We start from the raw sequence: 18409 nt of genomic DNA, 5'->3' as shown, positions 1-18409 counted from the left end.
GACCTATAAGGTAGAATTTTTAACTCCTGAGGATCTTATAAAGGACTAGGAATCTTATGAGGTTCTGGTTTTCCTTCTGATTCTTTTAGGATTGTGTTTGACCACATTTTCCAAAAGAAAATGCATAAAAGAAAGAAAGAAGTGGGTGCATGTGACAATCAAAGACAAGGAAGGCCCTGTTGTCGTTTGCAATCATGGACTAATCTCACTAGATAAAAACATATATATGAAAATGACGATCCATTATCAATCACTTTCTACAACCCATAGTGGAGTAGTCCACAAAAGGGAAAAAGAGGCGATGGTGTATTGGACCATTGGTGTTTGTTGATGCAAATCACAGCCTCGGCCTTTATGCTTACTGTTGCTTGAAAGAAACGTGGAAGATGTACAGAACAACCTAACAGAAGAATCAGAATGCCTACTTTAATCAATGTTTAGAATTTACTGTCCATAAATTCCATCCAAGTTCGAATTAAGGTCAAAAGATCATAATACAATCAGCCTTCAATTCGCAGTTAATTAAGATCTTTATATAAAAAAAAATAAAAATAAAACCGTAATATACTAGTATGAAATTATGAATCACTCAATGAGCCTTAAAACCTGTTATTCTTTCAAAGCAGCTGCTATCTTCTTTTGGATGAGTTCCACTCCAAGACGTGGAGATAATCTAGGTAGGATTTCCTGAAACAGAGATTGATTTTTGTCAGAGATATATCACCTTCAGAAAGTGATGTACACCACAAAAGCATTGTCAACACTGAATTTTTTTCACACCCATGCCTGCAAGCTGAACTTTCAGCAAGGAAAATATCTAGTCTTATATTACTTAAAGTTTCTGGCATTATTGGCCAATCCATTGATATTCTAATACATTCTTTAATAAAGAAGGCGGTGATTTGATTGTCAACAGGGATCCCCCACCATTTAAAGCAAATTATCTGGATAATAAGAAGTTATCTTGCCAAATGCAAACAAAAAATTTTAACCCTAGAAAGTAAATCTCGTAATCGAGTCTGACCAAAAAGTTAAGAGCAGTGTTGACACAATCCAAAAACATCACCATCTCACTTTGGGCAGTGTGAATCATGTGTATGAGTGCACATGGAATTCATTGGAGTAGGTTCAGCAGCCGGCAAAAAGAAAGAAAACCAAAATGAGAACAAAAGATGAACCGGAGTTGACAATGATATCAAAAAGAACAGAAGAAAAATGTAACTGCTTTACTGCTATGTCACATATGGGTTGAGGATAAACATAATTTAAATAAAATGATAATATAATGAGAAAAAAACATGGTTATTTTTCCATTGAGAAACACAGCCTTTGCCAACATGGATCAACTTGGCAAAGGTTAAGTTCTTTGAGATCATACAAAGGGAAAATTGTTGTACATCAGGTCGATTAGTTGTTTAGTTGGAACTCACATGAGAATTATGAGGAAGTTAATCTGTTAGTCAATCATCTCTGGAGAACAGTATGATCAAAAGTAAATGGAAACAATTGATCTCAAAAACAAATATACGTTGAGGAACAACATGAAGGATGCGTTAGTAACAGTTGCAGCACCTTAAACATGCTATACTAGCTGATAGGCCGACCATATTATTATTTACTCAGCATAGCCTTTACCTCAATTATACTGGTAGGTCACTCAAAAAATTATACTGGTAGCTTACTGCAAAAATTAAAACTAATTAAGAAAACGTAAGGGGCAGCTCATTAAGCTCTAAGACCTGTTTGAGATTGCGTTTGAAAAATAGATCTTTTAAGTCAAAAAGCGTTTTTGGACAAAAGCTTCATTTTTAAGCTTTTACCAAAAGTGCGTTTTGGCCATTTTTAAGCTTTTTGGACCCTTAAAAGCGCTTTTAATTTTTTTACCAAACGAGTTTTTTTTTCTTCAAACGGCCTTTTTGAATTTTAAAAGCATTTTTAGGCCCCTCAAACGCAATCTCAAACAGACCCTAAGACTGTTTAACTCCAATTTGACATGGCTCCTTGAAACACTCTACCACTTCTGTCAGTGAGAAGTCCATTGTCTTAGACATGATTTACTACAGAAATCACTTTGTAGGATGCGTAACACTTCCATTAGCAAGAACCTTCAGACTTGTATAGCCTACACCTGAGACAATTATCATCCCATTTCACTGCCTTCTGAGATGCCATATATATATAACTCATGGGCCTTAGTTTTATCTTGAATGGAACATCTACACACATCTAAATACCAATTTAGTATCTAGCATCACAATTATCATCAGAATCCATGTGAAAAAAAACCTTGACAATTGGAAAAGCACCTTTCCTCTAACCAGCACATTTCTTTTGTGCCTATCCTCCCACAACAAAATTTAATCACAGCCCTATACCTATTGGACATGGGATTAATCATTTCAAGAGGGTTTTCCGTGATGGTATGGTGTGGACACTAGATACAGGCCAAAGATCACACGTGTATGGACGCTGATGTGGAAGGACAGCCCATCCCATGACTTTGTGGCCGGGCGATTGAGAGCTGGATATTATGTTATTGCCACGTTTACTATTTAGAATTTTATTTTATTGCCATGTTAGTTATTTGCCTGACTTTGGGCTTCATTTTTTTTATTTTTTTTAGTTTGGGCTTATTGTTATTTCTTTGTTATTGATGAATACAAATAATTTTGACTATTTCTCCCCTGTCTGTTTTCTTCCTCTTCCAATTAATAGAACCTTGTCCAGGCCCACATACTTTGGACTGGTGAAAACCATCAGACTACTTTCTTGAACAGCATGTCCCAGTACTAATAATGAGAATGTATTGTTATTTCAAGTCTTAAAGGATGTGTCAAGACCAGGAAAGCAAGGGTGATAAAAATGAAGACGAGAAAACAAGAGAAAACTGAAGAAATGTGAGGTATGGCAGAAGATATCGCAACAGTCCTACTACTAGCTTGAAGCAAAACAACCGACAGAATCAATTTCAACCAAATAAAAGTCCTCTTACAGTAAATTGATGATTGTTCATATTTCTCAATATAAGGTTGATGAGTAGTGGGTCCGAAACTTGTGCACGAGGCAGCAATTTAATAGTACATGTTACATAAAGAAAGAGAAGAAAGCATATTACAAGAGAAATGCCAATAAATTATCAGCAGTTGAAACAAAGTGGGGATTACAATGGGCAAATTCAAGCCCTTCCAAGGCTGGTAGCTAACAAGTATCATGTATACATAGAGTGAGGAAGGATATCATCCTGAATTTCTCTTTTAACCAAACATTAATGAAAATTTAAGGAGATTGAAGGATACAAGAATGAGGAAGTCTTGACCTCAAGAGTTAGTTCAATAGGTCAGTGACTATGCCTCATGAAGCGGAAGTCACTAGTTGGAATTTTCCCTCCCCTTGGGACCAAAAAATTACTTATAAAAAATAAAAAACCCAAGAGCAAGGATGACTTACCTTATAAAAAAAAAATTAAAAAATTAAAAAGAGCAAAGAAGAAAGAAACAATCATTTTGCCATTTCTATATGATAATTGAGTACTCTCTTTTTGAGAAGGCATTCCTAATATGCAAAATCAATCTAACTTCCACCATTTGGCCCCACCATGGATTCTGGAACAATACTTTTAGTTTTAATTGTTAAATCAATATGGTCAGCATCCTTGAATTAGAAGAATTCTGATGATTTTATCTTAGGTCAGTTTTAGTAAACTTGCAGTTTTAAGTTGTTTAATTTGTGTTTAAAACTTGTATGGTTACAGGTCTACCTGATTTTACACTTAGCTGGGCTTATTTTGAGTGTTGCTTAATCATAAAAAAGTCTTCTTCTTTTCAAAGTAAGAGTATCTAAAAGTTTCTGTAAGGTGTTAGGATATTGCTTTCATGTAAGCAGGTATTGTAAAAACAATCTATGAGCTTTTTATGAATGTAACTTCTTCATTTTTTTATAAGTATAAATGCGGTTATAAAAAAGCTACTATGAATGTAACTTTTCTGCAAGTTAGCTCTATTATTTATGTAAAGGCTATCTAGGTGAGATTCTAGACGACCAAGTGAGATTCTAAGATTTCCTAATTTTTTCATCATCACAATCTACTGATTTTTAGAAGGGCATCCTTGGTTAACTCATAGAACACCATGGTTACAATGCAACAATCCTCATACCCTTTCAACCATTATTGCCATTGGTTTGAATGTCAAACCAGCGAATCATGTGTAGCACCCTTTATAATATAATGTTGCGTACTTGAACATGCTATAACTATCTAAACAACCTTACATGGTAAATTTTCTAACCATCATCAGGGCTAATCCCACACACCAAGTGCAACATAACATAGTTGCAACCACCAATGGCCGTCATCCATTAAGAACCTACATTTATGTGAAGTGGCAAACATGTTCACAAATATTTCATGACATCTAATGGCAGTTTCAGTTCTTCCATGACGCTACTTGAAAATCATAAATTCCATAAAGGCGAGGAATATTTTTGACGTGTTCATTTCTTAGTAGCACCCTAAATTCCTGAAACTGAAACAATAACTACAAGAAAACGTAGATATAGCTTAAGCTAACTTAACCGAAAGCTTAAATTAGGACAAAATCTAGAAGAACAAGTTTAGCGAAAAAAAAAAAAAAAACTGACCTCAGTGCCATCAGAGAGTACTTTAGCCAATACGGGTATCTCATACTGATAAGCCCTTTCCCACTCAGGATTGCTGGTGATATCCCTTATCTGACAAAACCCACCAACACATTCACAATACACACAAACGCGCACGCGCACACACACACACACAGAAAAGAGAGACCTGCAAATCAACGTCGTGGAGGGAATCAGGGGCAGAAACTAAGAATGCAGCCTGGAGTTTTTCTTTGAGGCCATCACACAAACAGCAACCGGGCTTAGAGTAGAGAACGAGCTTTCTAGGAGGGGCAGAGGAAGAAGGAGACGAAGATGAAAAGGATGAAGAAGAAGCCAGAGGGGTGAAGACCCACCTGGGTCTGAGCCTTTGTCTTGTTAGCAACGCAATTGAGGGTGGTCTTGCCACTGCTGCCATGGCCATTCTTCCAAATCCTCCGACTCGAGTCTCGATAGCTTCACTGGTTTGAGATTGCTAACGTTCGCGAACTTCGCTGTAACAAGTCGGGAGTAACAACGTATGGCGGTTGAGCTTGGGTCTGGGCCGAGGTTTCTAACCATATTGACCAGTTTATTTATAATTAAGCCCGGCTCCAGCCCATCTTTAAATTATAAATTTTCTTAAAATTATCAAATTTAACTAAAAAATAATGGTTATAAGAATCATGAAAGTATGGGCGTCAGCTGCCTAAAGAACATGTTTAGAATTGTGTTTAAAAATATAACTTTTAAGTTAAAAAGTATTTTTTGGCAAAACCTTTTCGCTAAAAGTGTGTTTTAACCATTTTAGACTTTTTAGTCATTTAAAAACGCTTTCAATTATTTTTACCAAACATGTACTTTTTTTTTAAACGAATTTTTGAGTGTTAAACGCACCTTTAAACTCCTCAAACATACACCCAAACATCCCCTAAATCACCTATCCCCCGCAAGAAAGTTTTAGGAAGGATAATTGAATGACTGATATGAATGAATTATTCACATTGAAATTCCCTTTTTTTTTCCGTAAGAATTGCCTCTTTGAGCAACTATTTTAGTATGGTAAAAAAATTACTCATGCATGAACCATTTTCAAAGTTCATCAATGACCTTAGATTCTGATAGTATCTTGTGTTTTTTATTTCCCCCCACAAGAAAGATATATGGGGACGATTGAAATAGAAGGATCAGAGACACTTCCTATTGTTTGACAAAACAAAACACCTTAGATCAGTATTCTACATTGACTGTTTCCATTCATTCAACAAGAATTTTTTTTTTTTTTTATTTTTTTTTTTTTTGAGGAGGGGGTTGTCAAGGTTGGCTGCTGAATAAGTAACAAGTAACCCCAAGAAGAGGAAAAGTAAACAATTAGAGAGAACAGGCCGAAGAGGATATTGATTTATTTTAGAAATTGAATTCCAGAATTCAAAGGGAGCACATAGTGAAGTGAATCTGTGGATGAAACATGATCTCCTTTAGTGTATTAAAAACCAATCTTACACCTACAATTATACTCCTGCAATTACAGATTCATTTTTCTCACTCTATCCAAAGATAGTATGATATGATAAAAGAATCAACCCCCCTCCCTCCCTCCCTCTCTCTCTCTCTAACAAACAAAAGGTGAAAGAGAAAAGTCAAGACTAAAGAACAAGTATGGTACAACAGGGATAAAAGACTCCTCATTTTTCCACTCTTAAGTTAACTGCAGATTTGCATTAGAAAATCAAAAGAAGAGTAAGGTCTATATAAGCTTCTTCTTTTGAAAGTAGCGCTTCAGGTGCCACAACTGCAAAACTGAAACTAGAATGCAGACTCCAAGGGACATGATACTTAGCCATGCCACTTTACCATTGGTTGATTCACTGACTTCCCTCATATCTGCTTCCCTGTATAATTAAAAAACAAAAATAAGAGAAAAACAAGTGAGTTAAATGTTAGCATAAATATCAATACTTCCAAGTAAGTATGTTCATCTCTAATCTTTTACATTATGTTTGTTTACCCCTAGCAAAAAGGAAGGAAAGAGAAAATTTTTAAACTTTTCCTCTATTTCAATGTTTGGTTTGCTAAGTGGAGAGAAAAGAAAAAAAGTAAGGAGAATATGTCAGCATTTCCCTCTCTGGTCCACCAGTAAATTTGGTTATAGAGATGAGGTTAGGTCTTAGGAGGAGAAGACACTCAAACTTCATTTTCTTCTCTTCACTTTCTCTCCAATCTTTACTAATTTTCTCTTGTATATTAGACAAAATAAGTGTTAATCTTCCAATGATACTATCGAGACTCTTGCCATTTGAAACAATCACAAACACCTTGATGAACCCTAGATAACCTTCTCTGGGTGCCAACATCACAAACACCTTAACCTTTTCTCTTCCAACTATATATAAGCTCACGTAATAAAAAGATTGAAAACCAAGTTAAATTTACTTCATATTTAGTCAAATGATCTTATCTCAAATATTTATATTTCAACCAACAGTAACCCAGGTAACAAAATGGAGATTATTCTAAATTCAAAAATTGTGCACAGCACAGTACAAGGAGAAGCACATCTAGACAAGGGAGCATGAAAAATAACCATACTAAATTCACAGGAAAAAAAAAAAAAAACTGCCAATGAGCTCTAACTCGCAAACGTCACTTCATCCGCCATAACAATGACGTAGAGGATGAGATTGTGCATTCAACACACACTATATGCACGTGTAACTAACCCATAATTTAAGGAAAAAAAGTGAGGTAAAAAAAAGTACCTGTTCTTGAGATAAATGAGATTCTCACGGATGGCTTCTACAGCTCCCTCAAGTTTTCGCAACTCAAGTTCAACACCCTACATTAAAGTGTGAAATAAGAAGAATAAGGAAACACAAATGTGTAGATACCTAAATATCATTTGAAAGAATCAAGGGAATAGAGCTTTCAGTGAAGTTACATCTATTTTCTCTTTCCTTGCAACTGAATCCCAATCCCGAGCAGCAATTCCAGTTTTCCAGTCAAGGCTGAGGGTTGTCTCTGCACCTCCTTCATGTTGGCCATCTAGCCAGAAACAAGCCAAGTAGTTCCCAGACTCAGTGGTTGTAAACGCAAACTGCCCATGGGTCACATTTTCTTGGTGGTGAAGATTGTTGCCATAAGGAGATGTTACCTAAAAAACACAAAAAGAGAGCCAACTTGAGGTTGATCCAAAATAATGCAGAGGAACCACTCAAATTTCATAGTATGTGACATTCCTCAAACATCAAACATCACTAATCCTAGGGAAAAGTTGTACTTGTTTGTATTTGGTAAGAAATTGTAAATTTAATCATATAACCATTATTCTAACACACCCTTCTCATGTAGATGTGGATCCAATGTGTAAGGTTTGAACTCAGCTCAACTACTCTGATATCGTGTTAAATCTTCTAACTTCAAACTCAGCTTATCCGCTCGAATATTATGTTAAATCATTTAACTCATTTGCACTGCTCTGATATGATGTTAAATTGCTCAAATATCATGTTAAGTAAACAAGAAAAAAGTGAATTTAATCGTTTAAAGATCTCAAACCAATTTGGAGAGAACTCAACGCATCCAGATTTCAAAAGGCAACAAATTGGAAATGGGAATCAATGATTTTCTCTTGCAATAATTGCCAAACATTAACTGAATCTTTGTTATGCCATGAATTAATAAACACGATCTGCTCTCACATTATGATCTTATTTAGATACTTCACAGAAATGTTAAAAAATAAAAATAAAAAAAATCCTATGATATTATCCAGAAATAGAAAAAACTGAGATTTAAATTGAGAGAGGAGAGAATAGGAAATTTACCTTAACAGAGATAGTGGGAGTGTGATGGGGCTGAGCAGCCTCGTCGACCACATGGTAATCGGCCAGAACGACGACGTTGGTCTGTATATCCTCCGACATGCACTTCGTACCCGAGCTCGGAACGGTTAGCCATATCGCTTCTGCTATAGGTACGAGGTGACTCGCTAAGCATAGAAGCACCGAGAACAAAACGGCTACTCGGGCGCGTGCGATTAAGTTCTGCGCCATCGATGACGATGAAGGGGTTTGAAGCACGGAGATAGGATTCAATCTTTCAGATCTCAGAGCGCTTTTTGATTCTCGTTTGCGTTTAGATGTGGGGAACGCGCTGAGTGGGTTCGAGTTCCAGTAGAAGTTGGTGCTTGAACGAAGATTGGCCACGCGCTACGATGTTACACGGGAATTGTGTGACGCGCGTGGAAATGAACGATGCGAGTTGGTCTGGAGTTGGGAGTGATGCTTTCCCTTGACTTTTGACTGCAAAATGGCTTGGATTCACCAATCATATTTCATCTGGGCGGGCCACGGAGGACGCGGGAGGTTAGACCAACTGGTTAAGCTACGCGCTTGCGATCTCAATGCGCTGTTGGGCAGTTCGGCTCCGGACTTCTCCCTAAGCGCCGTCCCTAGAAGCCAACTACCAAGACACACAGGCGATCTGGATAGCACGCTGCACGCAATTCACACCTTTTTTTTTTTGTTTTTCTTTTACAAATGGAAAAATGGTAACTGGAAGGATTTTTACCACTATTGATATGAAAGAAAAAGAGAGTGAGAGATCCTAAACAACAAAAAAACTGAAAAAATAGTTGTTCCCTAACAATATACCCAAAACAGAAATAACAATAAAAAATTACAAACAAATCGTAGGAAATAGGACAAATAAGTGTCCCGATTCTCTTAATAGAACCACATATAGTGGTAACAAAAGCAAAAGGGAAATAGATTAAGGTGAATCTATCTAAACCTCCACTTGAGGACAACAACTAGCTAAGGGAGGCTGAAGTAATAGAAGCATTGTTAGAGTCTGAATAAGGGAATGTGGAAGAGAGAGGCACCAACACTAAATTGATTACAATAGTCTCAACCGTGAGACAGCAACCCATACAACACAAAAGCAACAAAATTCAAACATAATTGTTTGAGTCCAAATAAGTGACCATGGAAGAGAGAGGCACCAACGCATTGTTTCAATAGAATTTAGACTCTTTCAATTCGGATTTGTCTTCATATTTTTTTTAATATATGATATTTTTATATTTTAAAATTTGAGCTCTTTGTCTTATCTAATGATTTAAATAAATTCAGAAATTTGTGAGTTATTGAGGTAATTAATTTTAGGGAAAATTTCAGAAAGCCCCCCTAAACTTCCAGCCAATTTGAAAAACCCCCCCTGAATTTCCAAAACTCTCATTTAGGCCCCCTGAACTTTGGTTTTCTCTCACTTTGGACCATTTTAACATTAAACTACGTCGTTTTGTATCCTAAAATTAAACACCTACCCAGCCCAAAAACGACGTAGTTTAATGTTAAAAGGGTCCAAAGTGAGAGAAAACCAAAGTTCAGGGGGCCTAAATGAGAGTTTTGGAAATTCAGGGGAGGTTTTTCAAATTGACTGGAAGTTCAGGGGGGCTTTCTGAAGTTTCCCCTTAATTTTAGTTTTGAACATGTCAAATTTACTTACTTCTAACATCTCCAGCAACATTAAGTATTTTACCTAGTGAAAAAATACAATACTTTACTTTAGCTATTGTTTTTTCACTATACACTCCAACTGATTATCTATTTCATTCTCTACTTGGTTTAAAATATTATTTATCATTCTTTTTTTTATTATATTATTGTCAACACTTAATTAAAAGAAAAAACAAACACATATATAAAAATCATTCACAAAAATAAAAATAAACACATATGAGGAACATTCATCTCACATACAGACACTAATTCTTAAAATTAATAACATAAATAATTTTTTTTAATCCAACTGCAATTTATTTGTTTCCATCCATGTGTTTCCATGCAATAAAATTTTTTTTGCATTAAATTTTTTCATCCAACTGCAATTGATTTATTTCCATCCGTGTGTTTCCATGAAATAAATTTTTTCTGCATTCAATTTTTTTATCAAACTGTGTGAAGAAATTTTGTGAGTAAGAGAGATGAATTTTGTGTGAAGAAATTTTGTATTCGAGAGAGAAACGTAGCAGATGTGAAAAGGTGTTCAGAATAAATAAAAGATGTTGGGTGAAAAGAGGTGAAATAAAAAATAAATAAATAAACAAAAGAAAAGTAAACAATATTTTATTCATCTAGTGTGCTACAGTGAATAGCTCTAAATTGCTATTCACTGTAGCAATGTAGCTATTATAGCTAATGACAAGCTACTCTGTTGGAGATAATATATATAATTATATATATATATAGCTAATATTGGTTTTTTAGTTAATTAAGGTGTTGAAGATACTCTTAACACAAACTTTTGAATTTATTTAAACCGTTAAATAAAATAGATTAATCAAATTTAAAAAATATGAGAATCTCATATTTTAAAGTATATGAGGTGATATCAATCGGTTTAAAATTACTCTCTGTCCCAAAAACACAATTTGAAATGCTATTTTACATAAATAATTTTCTTTCCTTTGTGTTGGTCCCTCTGGTTTAATTCTATATATATATTTTAAATAAATTATCATTTAATTAAGTTGGTAAATTTTAAAAAAGTTTTACAGAATATTGACAAAAGTTGAAAGAATAAAAAGCCTCTTTATTTTATTTTATACAATGTGACTCTCAATAAAAATAAAAGTAGAACTCCTGCCCCAAGATAAGACGCTAATGATCCAATTGAAACTAAGGATTAAGGAGGGACAATAAAAACTCGAATTTAACCGGATTCCTATTCATTCTTACACAAGAATGATAGTCTAGATGGGTTTGGGATTAATATCCAATCAAAATTGAAACCAAATTGAGGTTTGTGGGTCGTGTTTTTATCATGGAAAATGTTTGGGGCACGTAAAATGGATTTTACTACGACGTCGTTACAAATTCAAGTGAGTCATATGACGTCTACATTACTACACCATTGGTGAACAAAATTTGATAAATAAATATATTTGAGTAATATTATATTTTACACTGAATAATGATATTTATTTAATTTTAATTATTTAACGACTAACGTGCAGATTCATCTGCTGATTATCAACGGTGATGAGTGTTGATGTTCATCCTCACCAACTTCCGATTATCATATCTCTCGCTCTTCCCGTACAATAGCTCAACTTCTCAACTCTCAACTCTCCCTCCACTCGGCTCAGCCATGCTCAACGCGGACCACTCCCTACTCTCACTCTCACTCACACTCACAACCCTCGCACTCTTCCTTCTCGTCTCAGCCCAAGAAGACCATCAACAAGACACGCCCATCGCTCGCTTCCAACGCTACCTCCGAATCAACACCGCCCACCCCAACCCGGACTACTCCCCCGCCATTTCCTTCCTCAAATTACAAGCCCAATCCATCCAACTCCAAGCCCGAGCCATCGAGTTCACCCCAGGCAAGCCCGTACTCCTCCTCACCTGGCCCGGCTCCAACCCCTCCCTCCCTTCCATCCTCCTCAACTCCCACCTCGACTCCGTCCCCGCCGAGCCCTCCAAATGGGTTCACCCGCCCTTCTCCGCCGTCCGATCCCCTGCTGGCAAGATCTTCGCCCGCGGGGCCCAGGACGACAAGTGTATCTCCGTCCAGTACCTCGAGGCCATCCGGAACCTCAAGGCTAAGAACTTCGTGCCCATCCGCACGGTCCACGTGTCCTACGTGCCCGACGAGGAGATCGGCGGGGTCGACGGGGCCGCCAAGTTCGTCGCCTCGAAGGTGTTCGAGGAATTGCGAGTCGGGTTCGCGTTGGACGAGGGGCAGGCCTCCCCAGGCGACGAGTTCAGAGTTTTCTACGCCGATAGGTCTCCATGGAGCCTGGTGATCAAAGCCGAGGGCACGCCCGGGCACGGGTCGAGAATGTACGATAATACCGCGATGGAGAACTTGATGAAGAGCGTTGAGGTTATCTTTAGGTTTAGGGACAGTCGGTTCGATGTGGTTAAGGCTGGGGTAGCGACCAATTCGGAAGTTATTTCCATTAATCCTGTTTATGTAAAAGCTGGGATTCCTTCCCCCAATGTTAGTGGATATAACCTGTGTAGCTCAAGCCTCAAAGTTAGTTATGTGTGTGCGCGCGCATAATGGGATTCAGTGTGTGTTTTTGTGCAGGGATTTGTGATGAACGTGCAGCCTTCGGAGGCTGAAGCAGGGTTCGATGTTAGATTGACGCCTACAGCGGACCCAGACCTTATGAGGAGGATAATTGCTGAGGAATGGGCACCGGCCTGGAGGAACATGACTTACAAGGTGAATGACCATATTTTGACTTCGTTGATTTAGTTAATTGGAACTGTAAAAAGATAAGGTGTTTAATTTAGTATAACGTGAGTTTATAGTTATATACCTCATATTTCCATATTACACCACCAACTTGAGAGTTAATTTGAATATGATTTAACAATGTGTTCTTCGTTAGGCTTCTTTGGTTCTTGAATAGATTTCCCTCTTTCCATTTTAGTTGATGATTCTAATAATGTCTATAACACTAGCAACTAATGAGTTAAATTGCCATATATTCTGGTTTCCTTCATTTGAATTGTGGACTTTGATCTGGTAGAGTGTTCTTGAAATTTTCCAAAAAATTGAAAGATATATCTGGCGTGTACAGTAGTAAAAAAAGGGGAACAGATTCTGATATTTGAAATCTTGCAGATGTGCTAATTAATTAACATGATCGGATGATTACTAAGTTCCACCTGGTTGACAAAACCTTTGCAAATGTATTATACCAGGTCCTAGTTGGTAGTATGTGTGCTAGTGCAGGCTCTGCCCCTGGTCTTTGGACAAAGTTCCTTAAAAGTGATTCATCATTATTGACATTACACATGTAATAACATAGCCGATTTCTCTTGGTTGTATGAATTCAAAATTTTTGACTTACACTTTCTTGAGAAATATCTTCAATCGGTTTGTAAGCAACCATATCTATGGTCACTACTAAGTGTCATTCTCTGTTTTCAACTATAGTCAGCTTCCCATCTTTTCTTAATAGTGTGCCTATTCTGCAGAGCCCCAAACCACACTAGATATTGCACAGTTGTCTTTCTTGAATTCTCCTTAAATAATCATTGAATTTTGCCACTCTTATTTTTTCTATATCCTGGTGTTAATATTATCTTTTAAAAAGTTTTGCCAAGCATTCCCAATAATCCTCAACTCCTTAATGGTTAAACTCTTGACATGTTCTATTATTAACATTTTGCATTACAAAGTGTGGAATGTGGACAATGTTATTTGTATGGTTGTTTTCTCATGCTATGATTTCAGTTGTAGAGGTCAATGAATTGGATATGTTTGGGTGCCAGGCGGGTGACACGATAGCATCCATACCATTCATTTAGCTATGATTTTGTAAATAAAGTTCATCCTATTGAAGATATGCAATTAGGATTGCATTTTGCAACTTTAAGGCTTTGTAGTCATTGAAAAGAGGGCGCAATTGGTGTTATCTTTTCTTTTTTCACAAAATCTGAAATATCTTTTGGTGCAGAGGGCATTCATAGGTTCCAATTTTGGGCCATGCTTACTCAGCATTGCTTAGGCCATGAAACTCAAACCCATTGTAGCGCCTGCCAAATTTGATACTGGGGCCATTCATGTTTTAAGCTTTTTGAGTAACAAAATCAATGTTAGATATATGCTGACCCTTTGGATTTGATAGAATGAGGCTACTTATGCCTTCATTCAGAGCCCAAATGTTCGGTTACTCTTTCCATACAAATGTTAGAGGATGTCCTTGGTCTGCATTTAGCATCTCTAGGTGGCTGGTAGAAGGCCCATTCCTATGACTCAAGCACTTGGCTTTGGTGGTAGATTCCTCCTTTCTTGGATCACCTTTTCCTCACTACGTTCTTGAATTTCTTTCTTTATAATCTCCTAGCTACCACACACACGCATATATGTATGAAGTAAGGTCTAGTTGCCAAGGGATATTTTCCCATTAAGAAACAAGATCGGGAAACTTACTATATTGGTTCATGTAGTTTAGATCTTTTTAAATCGCTTATTGAGTTTCCAATTTTATCTTTTAGCTCATTGCGTTTTTTCGCCTTTAATTAATAGATGCATCTGTCCAATTTTGTACAAATTCCAATTTTGGAGAATTTGACATTTTTTTAAATTATTTTTTTTTTACATGTCCACACAAAAAAAGGGGGAGAGGGGATTCGAACTAGTTACCTCCGCTTCATGAAGCGTGGTTCACAGTCGATTGAGCTACCCCTTGGGGACAATTTGACATGTTTCTTGGTGCAGCTGTGAGGGAGAAGATTTGTGTTAAGTGATGTAGGTTTTTAGTTCTTAGTTTGGAGAGAGAGAGCTAAGGTTTCAAACTTACCGTAGGGTGTATTTTGGGGTACAAGCTGGCAGCAAAATTAAGGTTTATTTGGGTAAAAGCTGGCGGCAGAATTAGGGTTTAGAAAAAAAAAATGATAAAAATCATTCTATCAACCATCTTCATGTAGTGAATGTGTGAATATACCATTGAATTTTTGTGGGACCTATTTGAGTCCACAAATCCAATGGCAGATCTATTAGATTTGCAAAAAGAGAACAATGTGTAACATTGGTCAGGTTTCCTTGTGAAACTAAACCCTAATTCTGAAATAGATTAGGAAACAACTCCTATACAATAGGAAGGAGTTGGCATACAATTAGGACTTGTTTTGAAAAGGAAAACTCTCCTCCTTTATAGAAAAATAAACTGGCCAGATTCTGTTAGGTTTTAGGCTTAACCTTTATTAACGTTTTTAGTCCTTTACAATTCTTTTTCAACCCTCTAACATGCCTTCCTACCAAACCCACGAAATTAAAAGAAACAATTAAACAAACAACCACCCCACAACAAATAATAATAATAAAAAATAAAATAAAAAGACAAACCGCAAACAACATCATCAATGTTGGCGTGTTGGGGCATACTGTCCTCTTGACCGTTCTTGGCAAGTCTTGCTGACAGGAGCCAAAATCTCTTTTTATTTTCTTCTTCTCAGGTGATAATGGCAGCCAAACTTTTATGCATATACTTTTTAAAAGCCGAATCACTTGATTTAAGATTTTAAATTTTCTTTCTTTCGTCTTCTCTGCAACTATTTGGCTGATACTTTCTTTATATGGCAGATCACTGAGAAAGGACCCTTAAGAGACTACATGGGGCGCCCTTTGGTGACACCAACCAATGATTCCAATCCATGGTGGTCTGTTTTCAAGCAAGCCATCACTGCAGTTGGAGGAAAACTTGCGAAGCCTGAAATCTTGGCTTCAACTACTGATGCACGATACATAAGACAGCTGGGAATTCCTGCTCTTGGTTTCTCGCCAATGACAAATACTCCCATTTTGCTGCATGATCATAATGAGGTTTGACATGTTTGCAATCTATCTTCATCTCTCTCACTCTTTCACATACATTTATTGCTGCTGCTTTTCTTACTCTTAACTCTGTCAAGAACTGATTATAGATTTACATATTCCTTTCAAATATACACTGGTATTTCATTTACATTTAATGCTTGCTGTTCTTTTTCTTACGTTGTTTAACTGTGTCTTGCAGTTCCTGAAAGACAGTGTATATTTGAAAGGAATAGAGGTATATGAATCCATAATCAGTTCTTTAAGTTCATTTGAGGAAGCTTTGCATTAGGCGCTCGGGTGGCGGTTAGAGGGGATGGTGATGATCATGCATTAAACTTGGCGTAGAGGCAATGGTATGCTGGTATGATTGGTGATGCTACTGTTGTGACTTTATCTTTGGCCATACAGGGACTATTTTTGAATAATGTTCCCCTTGAGGCAACTTTTACATGGGAATGCTTTTGGCTGGGATTGAAGCTGAGAGGGTAAATATGTATTAGTTTTGTGGGATCAAAATCTAACATAAAACCAATGTTACCTTAGAATTGGGTACAACGCATGTGCATATGCAAGCAGACACTACTATTCAAAGGAAAGCATTGCGGTTAATTGTATAAATCTCTTGAAAAAACACACGAATTTGTTGTTAATAAGGATACAAAATTGTTACTGACTAATGGGAATTCGAACTATGCCTGTGAGTCTCCAAGTGAAAGACTTTCATAACAAAATTGCATTTGAACAGCCATTGAAAGTCGAGCGTAGTGTGTATTTAAACCAGTGAAATTTCAGTGCTGCAAGCCTGCAAGACAACGGCCTTGCCATTGAAAATTCGAATATAAGGCTGATTGGCAGAAGAACAGAATACATCGAGTTATCTAAAATGGATTGTATCTAAAGTTTAAATAGAACCCCTCAAAAAGCCCCACATTTGATTAGCTATATATCCCTATTCTAAATAAACGCTTGTACAAATTTGAAGGACTGTAGCTTGCTTAAAAGGTTGTTTTATTCATTTTATTCATTTTTTTTTTACTATTTATGGCAAAGACCTAGTTAAAGTTTGGTCAATTCGATACCCATTCATGTCGAGTAAACCTCAGACTCGGACACGTACAAAGCGACCTTTTACCAACCCTTTGTTTGGTAAAGGGGTTGGAGACTTGGAGTTGGCTTAGATATTGTTTATTACCATTTCCCAAAAAAATCAACATCAAAACATTTTAACTTTTTTATTTTTTATATCACATCATTCACTTTTTATTATTATTCAAATAAAAAAAATCACTACAAAACAAATTTTTTTTACTTATCCATACCACTTTTTCACTTTTTTATACAAAATATTCTTACATTTTTTTTCACATCAATTTACATCAACTACAGTGTCTAGGTCAACCCATTTACCAAACACCACCTAAGTAATCTAGCAGGCTGACTCCAAAAAATTGTGGATTCAAATCATAGATTTAATGAAAATGCCACCAACTCTTACACTTGAGCCAACCCCTTGATGATTTTTTTTTTTTTTTTTTTTTTTTCATTCTATTTCTTTCTTTAATAAGGTTTATTCTCTCTCGAGTAAAAAAAAAAAATGCATGTTAGCTAAAACTTAGATAAAAAAAAAAAAAAATTAAAAAAGAGTAAAGAATGGGAATGCTCTAATGCCACATGCTGATGGAAGGGATGAAGGAAGCACTCATGGTACTGTATTTGCAGCTTTTCTCCGCCAGATAGGATGTGTGGAAAATGCATTATTATTTATTTCAATTAGATTTCCGTCCCAACCCGGAACCTTCATCTATAGATTGCTAAGATTTGATATATATTCGTAATAATAATATATATCCCATGATTCAAAAATGAAATATATGTACCGACCTTTTGGGTCAACAAGTTCGTCCTTGAAGAAGATATATATTTATTGATTGTATGTGCAGAACAGCTCTCTCACTATGGATATCAGGATATGGTTGTTGAATGAGACCCCCCCACCCCCCCAACCCCCACCACCATATATGAACACATTTTCCAGGAAATTTCTCTCTTTCTAAAAGAAGAAAAAAAAAAAAAAAAAAAATTCTGTGATTTGATTCGTACCCACATCACATGGATGTTGTCTCTTCATCGTCCAACATCCTCCAGCCTTCCAAGCCTTCACTGCACTTTCGCCCATTCTCTCAACCCATGTTGGTGTATTTCTATTGAAATGGCCCTACAATTCCCTCCTTTAATTTTCATACTGTTTACATTATTGGATGTCGCTTTCATAAATATGGCAAGGTGTACGGAAGGTCATGGCATGGGTACGGGAGATAGAGTACTGCTATTTCCCCAGTACATGCATGCATGATTATAATGTGGATCAAAGGAGCATGAATCTTCCTTTGCTCATCTCATCATCTTCTTTCAGATATCTCCTGTTTTCTACCTAACATATGTATATATATAT

General features: G+C 36.5%; 3 protein-coding genes across 5 annotated transcripts; 1 reads left to right on the top strand and 2 right to left on the bottom strand.

The window, feature by feature from the left end:
* LOC132167860 (Thioredoxin superfamily protein) lies at nt 1–5147 on the bottom strand. 3 transcript variants are annotated; one of them, XM_059578897.2, is made up of 4 exons: nt 4805–5146; nt 4639–4728; nt 607–687; nt 1–400 (listed from the first exon to the last, which is right to left on the bottom strand). In XM_059578897.2, exons 1-3 carry the CDS (start codon nt 5057–5059, stop codon nt 610–612), a joined length of 423 nt encoding a protein of 140 aa, XP_059434880.1. In that variant the 5' UTR covers nt 5060–5146; the 3' UTR covers nt 1–400; nt 607–609. The 3 variants fall into 3 exon arrangements, with proteins under 3 accessions (XP_059434880.1, XP_059434879.1, XP_059434881.1); XM_059578898.2 differs by lacking the exon at nt 1–400 and adding an exon at nt 1025–1073 and having other exon boundaries at nt 599–687; nt 4805–5147; XM_059578896.2 differs by lacking the exon at nt 1–400 and having other exon boundaries at nt 402–687; nt 4805–5145.
* A 1092-nt stretch (nt 5148–6239) lies between these two features.
* LOC132187496 (transmembrane emp24 domain-containing protein p24delta3) lies at nt 6240–9054 on the bottom strand. The gene is made up of 4 exons (XM_059601827.2): nt 8439–9054; nt 7553–7765; nt 7374–7450; nt 6240–6506 (listed from the first exon to the last, which is right to left on the bottom strand). Exons 1-4 carry the CDS (start codon nt 8664–8666, stop codon nt 6362–6364), a joined length of 663 nt encoding a protein of 220 aa, XP_059457810.1. The 5' UTR covers nt 8667–9054; the 3' UTR covers nt 6240–6361.
* A 2605-nt stretch (nt 9055–11659) lies between these two features.
* LOC132185770 (Peptidase M20/M25/M40 family protein) lies at nt 11660–16629 on the top strand. The gene is made up of 4 exons (XM_059599559.2): nt 11660–12624; nt 12715–12852; nt 15724–15963; nt 16157–16629. Exons 1-4 carry the CDS (start codon nt 11668–11670, stop codon nt 16244–16246), a joined length of 1425 nt encoding a protein of 474 aa, XP_059455542.2. The 5' UTR covers nt 11660–11667; the 3' UTR covers nt 16247–16629.
* Nucleotides 16630–18409: the final 1780 nt, after the last annotated feature.

This window comes from Corylus avellana, chromosome 2 (assembly GCF_965113065.1).
Source record: "Corylus avellana chromosome 2, dhCorAvel1.hap1.2, whole genome shotgun sequence".
NCBI classification, from domain to species: Eukaryota; Viridiplantae; Streptophyta; class Magnoliopsida; order Fagales; family Betulaceae; genus Corylus; species Corylus avellana.
This window is presented reverse-complemented; position numbering and strand designations above follow the sequence as displayed.